The sequence below is a fragment of the Convolutriloba macropyga genome, chromosome 2, assembly GCF_964194025.1.
Source record: "Convolutriloba macropyga chromosome 2, txConMacr16.3, whole genome shotgun sequence".
Classification (NCBI taxonomy): Eukaryota; Metazoa; Xenacoelomorpha; order Acoela; family Convolutidae; genus Convolutriloba; species Convolutriloba macropyga.
Genome location: NC_134469.1, coordinates 61,922,546 through 61,937,189, shown reverse-complemented (window position 1 = coordinate 61,937,189; position 14,644 = coordinate 61,922,546). Strand labels below are relative to the sequence as shown.

The window sequence follows — 14,644 nt, the reverse complement described above, 5'->3', positions numbered from 1 at the left end:
CCCTGAATTACCTCCTTTATCGCCTTGAATTAAGGTACAGAAAAGTCATTTTGAGAGTGAGGTGTAAAATGTGAGAGAAGACAATCACGCGAAGCTCCACTAAGAGCGGAAAATTGCCTCACCCACGCAATTCAGTCACAATTGCATGCATGAATCAGGAAAAAGCAGCTTTGAAATGATCGTACCGCCATGTGATCGTATCAAACATCTTGATTATGAAATAAAAACATAAACGACGGAACAAACGTCATAAACAAAGACAAACAAAACGTCGGAAGAATTGCTCTCGAACGACTAGTGCGAGCTCTTATCAATTGCAGCCTGCTTCAGTCGGGCGAGGGGGGGTAAGGAGGGAGAGGGAACCTAAATGGGACTAAGAAGTTCAATAGTGGGCTTCAAATAACCACAACATATATCACTATTAAGATTTAAAGTAAAAATGGCACCAGTTTCTCCGCACTTTTCATCTGACTTTTAGTATAAAATTCTCGCCAATTGAGTTCAGCTGCTTGAAATTGTGATTGAGAGAAATTTAGTTCACGTGAAACTCAAAAAGTCAAGGACGTAAAAGTCAAAAATTTTCAAGCGAAAATTTTGCATAAAAAACATAGCCAGTAGAATACCGGAAGCGACTCGAATCATCGTGCAAAATCATCTCTACCCTAACTGGGACAAAACCAGAATATCGAAAAAAACACTAGAAATAACAAAAATAGTAGACCAACATAAAAAGCGTTAAAATTTTTTCAGTTCAGGGGTGTGGGTAGGTGCTGGTGGGGGGGGGGGGGGGGGGGGGGGTTGGTAGGTGGTGGTGGGGGCTAGGTACGTTGCGGGGGGGGGGGGGGTAGGTACGTTGAGGGGGGTAGGTACGTGGGGAGGGGGGTAGTTTTTTGGGGGGGGGTTAGGTAGTTAAATGGGATCCAATTTTCTCAAATTGACCTCTTCACCTTGAATTACAGACTGTTACCAATTGCTATGCATTACAAACTAAGCTATTGTTAAAGTCCAATGTTCGAAAACAGAAGTCAACAATCAAAAACGGAGGTAAAAGCTCGAATAGAAAGAAGTCAAAATTCAAGTCATGAACAAACTTGCTTTCTGCTAAAAAAAAAAACCTGTAGAATATCAATACTCCTCTACGAGTCGTAAAAAGACACACACGTTTACAATAATTGCTATGAACTTCGTTCAAGAGCAATTAAACACAGCAGAATAAGTCCTGAATTCCAATCCAAAAAATCAAGACCTGAACATAAACCATATTAGATACACTTTGAAAATCAATAGACCATACCAAATAAAATCAAAACAAGAACCCTTCATAGTCAACAGCGCATATGCTAAAAGAAAAATGAATATGCTAAAAGAAAAATCTCACCTCCTCACTTTTTAAAAATATTGTAATCACAGTCATTAAAACCAACAACAGCAAGTAAAATGAACGCTTATTATATGTTGCTTTAACAGGAAAATGAAACCAAAGTAAAACGGACAACAGATAAGAAGGAAACTTTCCGAAATTCGATTTCAATAAACGTCTTGAAAAAAAGGTATTTATAGTTATTTACACACTTAACTAAAAAATCAAGCTATACAACAAAATTGTAACTTCTTAGAAAATATTAAAAAAATAAATATAACAACGGGATCGCCCTGCAAAACGAACAAACTCAGAAAAAAAAATATTTGCCAAACTTAAAATCAACGAATGATCTCATTGTCAAAGCAACCATTAGCTATGAGCTGCAAACATGAAAATTTAGTCTCCATTGAAAGCCAATGAGACGTATCAAAAATGAGACTCAGAGACGGGAAACCAAATAGCTTAACAATCACGGTCAAAACTCAACTGTTAGGTCAAAATTTGTAACTAAAAATTGTAATTACTCAATAGACGAAATTTTTAAAAACAATTGTTCTTAAATGAAAAAAAACATCTAAAAACCAAAAAAATTACTAACGTGAACCATGAAAAAGCTTCTTAATAAATTAATCTCACAGTCGAACAGCGTCACTTTTGAGACCAGATAACGAGCCAATCAAGTATAAAGCCGGCGAATCTACGAGCACGAATTGATAATTTCTATACAAAGTAGTACACATCATTAAGAAACTCAAAACATAAAAAAGATTTCATAAAAACTCATTAACGAAACAATTCATGAAGGACACTTACTACTGAGATACAACTGTGATAATACAACAGAAAGAACTAAAAAAAGGCAAAAACTCACGGATATTATTGAAGAGAAGTGGTGTCAAAGATGTTAATAGCTTCAATAACACCTCATCAGAGTGACAATGAGACCTACCATTATTGACATTACTAATAAGACAACGTGATCAGAAAAAGTGCAGAACTTTGAAAAAAAACCAGCATTATCTTTTGAAAACAAGTAGTGTCAAAATCACCAAAAAAATTCGATATGCTCCAAACACGTTATTTAGTTTTAATTACTTTTCATCAGATAGCCAAGGAGGCCTTCCCTAAAAAAACTAAGTAAAAGCACATCCAAAAACTTCAACAAAAAGCTAATATATTTTTTAAAAACAGGCAAAAGTTTAAAGCCGTTAAAAACATAGATACGGACTGAACTCGTTAAATAGCGTAACATTATGCCTTATCATAGAGCCACTGATACCAGTCATTAGCAAGACTAAGAGACAGGACAAAAATCCACAAATACGGACAAAACTCAAAATTCAACAAAATCTTTGGAAAATTAGTTTCCAGGTCATATAAACAGTTAGCAGCACTTTGAAATCAGCGATCAAAAGAATTAACCATTAGGACATATTTTTAACTTCCTAAACAAATCAGCCGCAAAACGAGCTCATATTTTTTTTACTATAACCTATTCAAACCTTTAAAGCAAAAAGCGATCGTAAAAAACTAAAAAAACTGCTTGAAAACGAAAAAACTGCTTGAAAAAGCCAAACAAAGAAATTTCACTCTTGGAGATAATTTGACTAGACCTCAATTCTCGCTCTTAAAACGGGCGGTATAAACGGAAAAACTTTCTCTCTTCGCTAAGCTCTTCACAACTAATCAGCAGAAAAACAATTTTTCACGCCTTTCACGCAAAAATTTCACTCGAGCCAATTATTGATTAAAAAAGACTACTAATACTCCTCTTGGAGTCGTAGCAAGAAAGACACTAATTCAATACTCTTTTTGGAGTCGTAAACATAGAACTATATCACCTTTTCTCGCAGTAAAAACAGCGCACCAATCCAATTCGAATTGTGAATTGTAAAGAAACTGAGAGAAGGCAAAATGTTAGCTCGCAACTATATTGACCAACTAAATACCATCCCTCGACAAATTTAGACTTAGAGCAAAAACGAAGAGCTTGTTCGGTTGTAACTTAAGAAGGCCAGAATTTAAAATGGACCTCCCGAATAGCCTTTGGTTTAGAGCAATAATCCACACAGTTGTAATTATTCAAACAATATTATTCAACAGCCTAGATTTATTGAGCGCTAACCGAATACAAGCCTGCAAATGGATAAATTGACCATGCATTCACTCATTAGGCAGCAGTTAAAGAAATTCTAACATTCCACCAGAGTCCAAACGAGCACAAAGGAATACCTTTATACATTACAGGTCTATTCACAATCGATTGACACTTCTGAAAATTAGTATGAGATGAGTATTGAATGTCGTTGGTGGACTATTAACATTTCAGCTGAAGTTATTTAAAGTAGTAATGATATTTATACTATCGATGTGAATAAAAACCTCATTCACGTCTGGATCATAAGTGTTCTCTCCGTATTGAGAGCGCATATTGTTGAACTGTTCAGTATCATATAAGTTGGCTGTTTCAATTGGATATTCTTCTGTATCACGAAGATCACCATTGTCATTATCGTCCGGACTATTTCTGTGAGAGCTCCACGGGGAGCAGGACAGTTGTTCATTCTCATCAAATAGCGACTCCACACTCGGGAAGCAAAACTTCAAACCAACACATTCAGCTTCAACCCTTTTCTCGTATAAGGTAAATTTAGCAATATTACAACTCAACTAAAGCAATGAGAACTAACTAAAATCGGCCATTTTAAAACCACCTGTTTTTGAAAGTTGAAAATCAAGTTGAAAGTTGAATTTATTCAAGGAAAAGCAACAAAATTTTCAAACTCGCTTTATTTAAACGACTTCTATCCAAATTAAAAACTCGTTCCAAAATATATTGATTTGAATTGCACATCAATTAATACAAAAAATATGGAAGCAGAAAATCGGATATTCAATAGATAGCCAGAAAAGAATGTCAAAAGGGCTTGATTGGTCACTTGGTTGCATTTTAACGAGCTCCAGTACAATCTTTTATTCATTTTTGGTTTTACTTAAAAACAACGCCCTACCTATATTTTAACTAATTAGTGCAACTAAGTCACCGAAGAGATGACACCGGTAGCATATTGCTCAAGATTGTTCACAAGATGAGTAACTTTAATGAAACAACCGACTAACTGGGGGGGGGGGGGGGCTTGACTGGAAGAGAGCAGAAAATCGTTCAAATTGCCAGGTGGATGGCGGTGATGGGCTTATAACGCCACCGATGGGCATCGTCTCATTGCCGGTAAAGCCTCAGAAAGAAAACAACAATGAGTTCTACCGCTAAATTATTTTAAACATAGCCGGCAGATTGCCGGAAAATAGCCGCGATAGACGCTTGGGGCGTTACATGAATTGAAACAACTATAGAGATAAAATAGACAGATCGACCACCAGTCCTTTAATAGACCACTAGACTTTTTGGGTTAGCTTCGGACGGTCATTTTTATGAGACACATAAGCTCTATAAGGCGAAAGACCTAATAGGGCTTTTCAAAATTAGGATCTTTTCCGTTTGTGCCCCCTCAGCTTAGTGGGCGCATACTATTTGCACCCCCCAGATGCACGTGCAATATTTTTTACATAATGAATTACTATGTAATGGCACGTACTCTGTAACTGGGGGCACATAACGTACTGGGGCACAAACGGAAAAGATCCCAAAATTAATATTCGAAATCAAAAACTCAAGACTCTAATATTCAAGAATTAGGGCATATGTTTGGCACTACTTAGATGCACACCATTGACCTGTAATAAGTAAATGTTCACAAAATTTAAAGTTTTATAAGTGAGCTCAGAAGTCATTTTCTTGAGTGAGTTAAGTCAAGGAAAAAGTCAATTCCAAGAAGTCACGGTAAGACGAAACAAAAAACTGTTAGACGAAGTAAAAAAAGATAGCAGGACAAGTCCTGAAATACAATTCAAAGAATTGAATAAAAAACTTCTCAAAGCCAACCAAAACACAAACAACATCATCTCAAAAAATTGAGAAACTGAAACAATCAAACAAACTAAACAAAAAAATACTCATTACTAAAACTCTTGAAGTTTTTTTCCCTTAGGCAAAATTTCATCCCTTTAAAAATACATGTTTCAAAAATATGTTCAAGACCATTTTTTGTTTTTGAAATCGGTCCAGTATTATATATGCATGACCTGAAAAAATTCATTGGCCCTTGAAGATCGATTAACTCAAAAATGAACGAAAAACATAAAACATACCCGGCAGATTGCCGGAAAATAGCCGCCGTCGATTCCAATAAGGATTGAACGAAAAGATATTGAACAAAAAAATTTTTGTTCAAAAACATTTTTTAAGTCCGATTCATTTTGATGTCATTTTTTCATAGTTGAACATACTTCTGTTTCTTAAAGAGAGGCTACAGGGGCTACTATCAATACCAATAAGCATAAGAGATGGTAACTAAGACTTATAGGAACGACGTTCAAATAGCGGGCATCTAAAATTGGGCTTTATGGGTTTATCCCGTTTCTATTTCTGACTTCAATTTTTTATACTGACTCTGTTTATTTTGAAATGCTCTGCTGAGCAAATGATGTTCAAATTCACTTTTAGCAGAATGAGAGAAGAGAGAAACTAGCCTAGAGAAGTCAAAAAGATTTCACGCAAAATGTCGAAAAAGCGGCAAAATGGTAAAGCGAAAAAAAGTTCGACGAAGTAAAAAACATAGCAAGAAAAGTCCTGAAATACAATCCAAGTAATTAAATGAAAGACAGACCTAATGAACCTGACCAGCAGATCAACTGAACAATCCCAGCCAACAAGACAAAATCTCAAAAGTTGAGAAACTAAAAGAATCAAACAAACTAACCAAAATAAACGATCATTGCTAAAACCCCTGAAGCTTTTAACTTGAAGGCCATATATGACTCATTTCAAAATACTCATTAACTCACGCAAAAACCTTGAAAGAGATGAATCTGCCACTAAAAGTAGATAAACTGGACAAATATGACAAACGCATCAAGAAACTGAGAAGAGAAAATTTAAAGAAAGTGTCCAAAAATAGGGCTATAAAAAAAGTCAAAACATTTTTTGACACTGGAGTTCCTTTTTCCGTTTTTTATACCGTCTACAATATTTAAAAAGTTTCGTCGGCCAGTAAAGATAGTTAAATTCAGAAAATAAAAATCGAAAAATTTGAAAACAATCGAAAATTTTAATTTGCAAGCTTTATTTAAAAAATTCCCTACAATTGCAAAATTAAAAATTTGGAAACCATTTTATTTCCCCTAGAAAATATGTGGTAACATACTAGCAAACCCTATAGGAGGTTCCCTGGCCACTGAACAAAAATTTCAAAAATTTAAAGAAAATTGCAACTTTATCAAAAAATTTGTAAAGATATTAAAATGTTGAATACCATTCCATGGCCAAAAAATAATTTCAGTAAACTGTTATCAAACCCTAGATGAGGCTTCTTGCCCCCTAGGGCTGGAAAAATTGAATAATGACAAAAAATGTCAGAAAATTTGAAAAAAAAACCAATTTGATTTTAAAAAATTGGTAAAATTCATGAAGTTAAAATGTTTAAAACCACTTCATTACCACTAGAAGCTATGCAATAACCCATTATTAAACCCCAGAGGAGCTTTTTTGACACCAAAGTCTGGAACAACTCAAAAAATCACAAAAATTTTCAAGTAATTTGAAAAAATTAGTATAAATTACCATGTTTATGTTTGGAGTAGCAATAGTTATAGCACTTAGAGTGGCCGTAAAAAGCAATTACGTCTTGCAAAGGACCTATATCAACTTTAATAAACCTCAATTTCAGACTGGTCTAAAAAAAATCCAAAAAAGGACGAAAAGTTGCTAAAAATTTCATTATTTTAGGCTCAAACACTCCCAAAAATGACCTTTTAACCTTGAATTACGGCCCTCCCAGTAGCTTCACCACTCTGAGTACTTGAGGGACTACTAAACGCGGGCCTCTAATGAAACTTCACGCCCGCTGAGCTTTACCTGTTTATCCCGTTTTGAAAGCTCAAAGTCATGAAAACAGGTGTGAAAACATCTTACAAAAATAAAAACATAGCAGGACAAGTCCTGACGTACAATTCACAGAATTTTCATTGACTAAACAGAAAAACTAGACCTAGAATGGACTATGAGTGAATTGATAAAAAACCATTTTAAAAAAAATCAGAACAAAAAAAAATCAAACAGAAAATCAACGTCAAAATGCCGCATGTGAACAAAAAAACCACTAGCGAGAAAAGAAAATTTAATTCAAACAAAAAGCTAGGCCTATAATGAGCTGTTAATGGATTGGGAAAATCATTCAGAAAAAAATCCGATCCAAAAAATCGAAAAAACAGTAAAAATCAGAGTGAAATTGCCTTATGTGAAAAAACCACTACCGAGAAACCGAATTTTTGTTCAAACACAGTTTTCTCACTCTACTTTAAAATTAGAGCGAAAAAAAATCACGCCGCAAAACCACACGCTTTTTAGCGCCATTTCCTGTTTCGGCGTGACCAAAATCACTACTCCAATTTGACTTCAAAAATCATGAAAATGTGTGAACAGATCTTAAAAAAAACATAGCAGGACAAGTCCTGAATTACAATCCAAGGAATTGAATGAAAAACAGGCCTAATGTACCTGACCAGCAGATAAATTGAACAATCCAAGCCAAAAAGACGAAATCTCGAAAGTTGAGAAACTAAAAAAATCAAACTAAACAAAAAAACAATTATTGAATAATGACAATTAATGTCAGACAATTGGAGAAAACTGCAAGTTTTATCAAAAAAATTGGTAAAATTCGTGAAGTTGAAAATCATTCCATTACCACTAGAAATTATAAAATAACTTACTAATGTGACACCAAGAGCTGAAACAACTTAAAAAATTTTAAAATTAGAATAATTTACCGTGTTTATGTTTGGTGTAGCAATACATATAGCTCTTAAAATGGCCACAAAAGGTAATTACGTCTTGCAAAAGACCTTTACCAATTTTTACAAACCTCAATTTCAGACTGATCCAACAAAAAAATCGGAAAAAAGACAAAATTGCAAAATTTTGGGCTCAAAAACTTCTGAAAATGACCTTTTAACTTTGAATTAGGGCCTTCCCAGTAGCTTCATCACTCTAAGTACTTGAAGAACTACTAAACGCGGCTAAGGGCCTCTAAGGAAACTTGATGCCCGCTGAGCTTTACCTGTTTATCCCGTTTTGAAAGCTCAAAGTCATGAAAAAAGGTATGAAAACATCTTACAAAAATAATAAAAAAAGACAGAGCACCAATACAATCCAATTCTTGGATTGTAAAAAAAATAGGAGCGCAATAATCAATAATAGCCGGCTGAGAAGATGAGGGCGGCTATTAAAAGTGGAATCAATTGCAAAATTTAAAAAAAAATGCTGAAAATTGTGATTTTAATATCTTTAGAATCATTTCTGTGTCTCCAAAGGCTATGCATTAACCCAATTCCAAGCATTAAAAAATTCATTGGCTCAAAGATCGATAGGCAATAATGTTTAGAAAAAACCTCAAATTTCAAAAAAAAATCATTCTATTAAAATGTTGAAAACCGTTCAATTACCCCCTAGCAGCTATCTAACAACATATTATCAATCCCTGGATGAGGTTAGCTGGCTACTGAGTCAAGAAAAACTGAAGACAAATGTTTTGAAAAAACTTGAAATTGCAAATTTTATCAAAAAATTTCTTAAATTCGAAAAGTTAAATTGTTGATAACAAATCCATTGAAGCCAACAAACATGCAGTAACTTTTTATCAGACCGTGGAATAGGTTGTTTGGTATTTGAGAATGGACAAATATCAAATATTGACAAAAACTTTAGGAAACCTTGAAAAATTGCAATTTTTATATTAAAAATGCCAAATTTCGATACATTAAAATGTTGAAAACCAATCCATTATTACTACAAACCATGCAGTGCTCTATTGTCAAACCACAAAGGACATGTCCTGGCCCCTGACAAAAATTTTCAAAAAACTTTGCGTGTTTATATTTGTAGTACCAAAACATATAGCTCATAAAATGATCATAACAAGTTATTTTGTCTCGCAAAAAGGCCTTCATCATTTTTCGAAAACTTCAACGTAAGACTAAAACAAGAAAATCACAAAAAAACATGAAAAATTGCAACATTTTGAGCCCAAAAACTCCTAAAAATGACCTTTGACCTTTAATTAAGGCCATCCCAGCAGCTGCACCACTCTAAGCACTTGAAGGACTACTGACGCTCATTTTGGGCCTCTAATGAAACTTAATGCCCGCTGGGCTTTACCGGTTTATCCCGTTTTGAAAGGATCAAAGTCATTGAAAAATGTGTGAACACATCTTAAAAAAAACACAGCGCCCCAATACAATTCAAATTCTTTGAATTGTAAAAAAAAATTAGGAGCGCTATAATAGCCGCCTAGAATTGAGGACGGCTATTAATTAGACTAATTTTGGCGCCAATTGAGTTCAAAACTGCAACAACTGAAAACTGTGAATTAGAGAAACTTGGATCAGAAAATACGTCAACGGCCAAAGAGTCCATCGAAATAAATCAATTGCTTAACAGTTTTACGTAGAAAACAGAATTAAAAGCGAAGATCAACTTATGCAAGATGAGCTCGCAAACAAAAAAGAACACTTTCAAGCATCCAAAATTGTTCTGGCATTGTAAAAAAGGATCACAATTTTTAAAACGTTTTCACTCAAAAAAATGCACGCTGTTATTTTACTGAAAAGGCCGAAAAAGCGCCAGCAGGTTCGAAAAAAATGCTTTTAATTATCTACCTTGTCTCTCAGTACTTAACATACTTTTAAAAGACAAATCAAATAAGTCTGAGCAGATGAAAATCTATCATTCTTCTCTTCTGTTTCTCGTAACTGAATTGGCATATTTCAAAGAACAAAACTGTTTTTGATAATAGTAAAGCTTTGAGACACACAAAATTCAATAAGTGAAGCGTGCAAAAATTACTGGAAAATTGATCAAACGAAAACAAAAACAGACGAAAATCGGTCTACTAAAAATCTCATGAACAAACTAACAGAAACAATATAATTGCCGACAACTTCATTTGAGAGCAACTAATTAGTAATATTGCCCATAATCGACCATTTCGCCGGTTTCCCGTACGAGCAGTTGGACGTACGAACGGTGTAATTAACATGGAATGTTTGTATTAAATGATAGTTTAATCGACAATTTCGTTCTGAGTTCAAGATAATAAACATAACCGACTAAACGTCGGAAGAATTGCTCTCGAACTAGTTGGAGCTCGAATGAATTGCAGCCTGCTTCAGTCGGGGGGAGAAATTGTGATAATTTTAGATCACGCGAAATGCAAAAAGTCAAGGGCGTGAAAGTCACTCGAAAAGTCAAAATTGTCGAGCGAAAATTTTGCATAAAAAAGACACACACGTTTACAATAATTGCTATGAACTTCGTTCAAGAGCAATTAAACACGTAAAAAGTAACAGAACGCTACCAAGCATTTACGGTGATGATTCGAGGATATTGAAAGCAGATCCACCATACGTTGCTGCAGTAGAAACATTTAGTTATCTGTTTGAAAGACACATTCTTTAAGTGTTTGAGCTGAAAATGTTATAGCTAGAACAATCATGCTGATGGTTGCAGTTAAATATCAAATCGACTAACTGTTCCCCTTTTTCACCACAGAGTTTTTAGGTCTCAAAATTATTTCAGAAAAGGGATCACACAAACGACTGCTGTTACAACAAAAACCATGACCAGTTAGCAGACGACTACACTATTTATTTAGACCGCACTCATTCATGTACATTTCTATTCTAGTTCTATTCCATTGGTATGCCAACTCTTGTTTCTTAGGATAATTTAAATAGGGTAATTATAACAAAAACAGCCTTGACGTCAACTGTCAACTCAGGTGAGTACATACTCATGATTACATTAGTCACAAAAAATTACCATTTAACATTACATTTTATAACACAAGATAAGAAACCAAGATAGTTGTCATGCCAACCGAACATGTAACTTGAATTCAAGGTGTAGGTTGACAGAGAAGAGAGGGGACAAACCTCATCCTCCGAATCATGAGTTGCTATATCTTCAATAGCAGCATCAAGCGGCGCCGAATAAGGCTGCAAAAAGGGCTCCAATTCGAGCTCCCTTGTTTCAGCCAGCTGCAGGAAATACAAGAAATTTATATTGAGGTTTTGAAGAAAAAATTCTGAAACCCACACCACACAGTTACCAACAGTCCCGCAATTAACCCGTCTACGCTCTTGTCTTAAATGTTGCCATCAAAACATTGCAGACGAAATTAAGGCAGCTTCAATTGATTTATCAAAACATAAACGACAAACATCAGGGAAATGCTCTCAAACGACTGGCGAGTGGTTCGCTTCGTCAGTAGCTAGCTTTGGCGTAGGGAGACTAGCTACGCTTAACTGAGCGAGGGGGAAACAGTAGAAAAAGGGGTGAAATAAAAGAGGGTAATGGGGGGTTGCATGGGCGGTTGAACGGATCGGTTGAGTCTCTAGAGAGGTCGAGCGAGCGGTGTTAGGGGTGGAATGAGCTTGTGGGGTCGGGGCAGGGAGGGAGTGGATGCGGGGGGGGGGGGGGCTACGCCGCCAAAAACTGCCCCTCACACCTTTATTTTAGAAGACTTGGTGATTTAAAAACTTAGAGAATACTAAAGAAAACTCTGAGAGAACAACTCAGCGACATGATGCCCTACAGGCCATGCCTGTTATCTTGTTTTTGAGGTCCAAAACATAACATTGGTCGGACAAAAAAAACTATCAGATAAGTCCGTAGGACGAAAAATTGCAAAAAGGAAACATAACCAACCAAACGTCGGAACAATTGCTCTCGAACGACTATTTGGAGCTCTAATGAATTGCAGCCTGCTTCAGTCGGGGGGGGGGGGGGGGGGGGGGACTTAAATGGGACTAAGAAGTTCGACAGTGGGCTTCAAATAACTACATTAGAGGTTAAAATATACCACCATTAAGATCTGAAGTTAAAAATGGCACCAGTTTCGGCGCACTTTTGATTTGACTTTTAGTATTAAATTGCTGCCAATTGCGTTCAGGTGGTTGAAATTTTGATTGAGACAGAATTTTAGATCGGGCGAAACGCAAAAAGTCAAGGGCGTGAAAGTCACTCGAAAAGTCAAAATTGTCAAGCGAAAATTTGGCATCGTTCAAGAGCAATTAATAATATAACAGCTTTAAACTTCGTTTGAGAGAAATTAAACGTATCAGTCAGCATAAAATAGTCACAATTCGTACAATATCTACATCATGCGTCTACGTATCAGCATTCTGTAGAGATAAAGCAAAGATGACCCATCGAAACAAAGGTGACTGTCGAGAATACCAGTGAATATCGAAGAATTCACTTAGTTAATGAAAAGAAGGTTTTACGACAAGAAAAATTGCAGTAAACAACACAAAAACGTGAAAAATATGAATAGTAGAAAACTGCTGAAAAGTCAAAAACGTTCAGAGCAGGAAATTTGCCAAAAAGCAAAAACTTAGCGAGCGAGTTCACAGGCTGATCAAGCCGGGAGAAAACTATTCCCATTAGATTACAAACATCTAATTACAGAATGTAGCTTCTAAACAAATTTGATATAAACAGTACTAAAACTTATAATAACTAGTTATAACAACGGCAAACAACACAAAAAAATGACATGTTTTCGAAGTGACTTCACTCATTGACACGCTGAAACTTAACCAAATTCAATCATTAGGCATCTTTAATTAAGGACTTTCATATAAAAAATTTGACCAAATTTGAAAAGCATTATAAATTTCAGCAAAAACCCCAAAATAAACACACGAACAAATTAGAACTAATTTCACAGTTAAAATATTAGGTCTTCAATTAATGTACACATTGCTGGCAGATTGCCAGAAAATAGCCGCAATAGCGTCATAGATTTGCCGTCTCACAAAAACATAAAAAAAGACAGACCAAAAAAATTGCCTTTTCATTGAAGGCTGATATGTTATATTTTGATTAAAAATCTGTAACATAGCTGGCAGACTGCCAGAAAATAGCCGCAATAGCTTTGCAGATCTGCAGTCTCAAAAAAAACAGTAAGACAGAACAAACAATAGTCTTTTCATTGAAGGCTGAGATGTTATATTTTGATTTAAAATCTGTACAAGTTTTTGCTGCCTCTATTAGCTGCCCTCTAATAACCTTCAATTAGAGTGACACACACCCATTTGACCTTATCTCTTTGAATTAAAGTAAATAAAAGTCAATTTCAAAGTGAGGAAGTCATTTTTAAGAGTGAGGTAAGTCAAGTGTGATCAAAAATTTAATCTTGCAAATGAACACAAAAACTCGCTCCACTAAGAGCAAAAAATGACGTCACACACGCACTTCAAATGAAATTGCATGAACGAAAGAACAAAAAGCAGATTTGAAGTGGTTGTGACGTCATATGGTCGTGACAAAAATCGCAAAGACGAAATAAAAAAAACAAGAGAAGGCCAATAATAGCCCCAGCTATCGCTGTGCGGCTTTTAAAAACTTAGCATAACTTTCCAGAAAACAGCCACCGTTGGTTGACCCACTTGACGCACATCGTCAATTTCAGTTAGTTTCCAAAATTATACTTAACTCAGCCTCTGAATTGAAAACTATTAAGCTCAATATTAATACCAGCTAGCAATCGGCCCAATGAACGGAGATAACCTAATGCAAAATGACCGCGCCTTATCGGTTCATCCCGTTTCTTTCCATTTTGATCTTTACCGAATGGAGCACTTTGTGTATTTCAATGAGCGAATGAAATTGAAAAACATCTAGTTGAAACAGTGATGAGATAAATCAGGAGTCAAACGTGAACGTCTTGACTTATGTAAAAGAAAAACGTCATCAAAAGGTAAGGTGAATTAAAAATATAGCAGAGCAAGTGCTGAAATACAACCCAAAGGAAAAAACAAAAACTTGAAACTACTGTACATGACCACCGGAACAATTGAACAATGCCCGCCAAACGAATTCAAAGTGTATATACTTTTGGAATAAGCGTCTTCAATACCACAGTCTTCAAGAGAAAATTAGCCAATACGAAACAACCTGCTTGGTATATAAGAGGCAATCAGAGACGGGCAAAAGAACAAATAGAATAAAAAAACCTAAATTAGGAAAGAATGATTCACCACAGTTCTCATTGTCTGTACCTTCAAAACCATAATTGCAGTGTTGAAATTTTGAGCTCAGAAGAAAATGAAAATCACATAAAACATTACGGAAACTATTTAAAAATGGAATAAATCGCA

The 14,644-nt window shown here is 35.3% G+C and overlaps 1 protein-coding gene across 2 annotated transcripts in view; it reads right to left on the bottom strand.

The window, feature by feature from the left end:
- LOC142334580 (band 3 anion transport protein-like) overlaps nucleotides 1–14,644 on the bottom strand; it is a 261,810-nt gene that overhangs the window by 180,233 nt on the left and 66,933 nt on the right. Inside the window, exon 10 of one of the 2 annotated variants that reach the window (XM_075382716.1) lies at nucleotides 11,414–11,518. The exons of the other annotated variant lie outside the window; for it this stretch is intronic. Within the exon in view, the coding sequence (XP_075238831.1) occupies nucleotides 11,414–11,518 (105 nt within the window). The remainder of the gene's footprint in view (nucleotides 1–11,413; nucleotides 11,519–14,644) is intronic. 2 annotated transcript variants of the gene reach the window in all.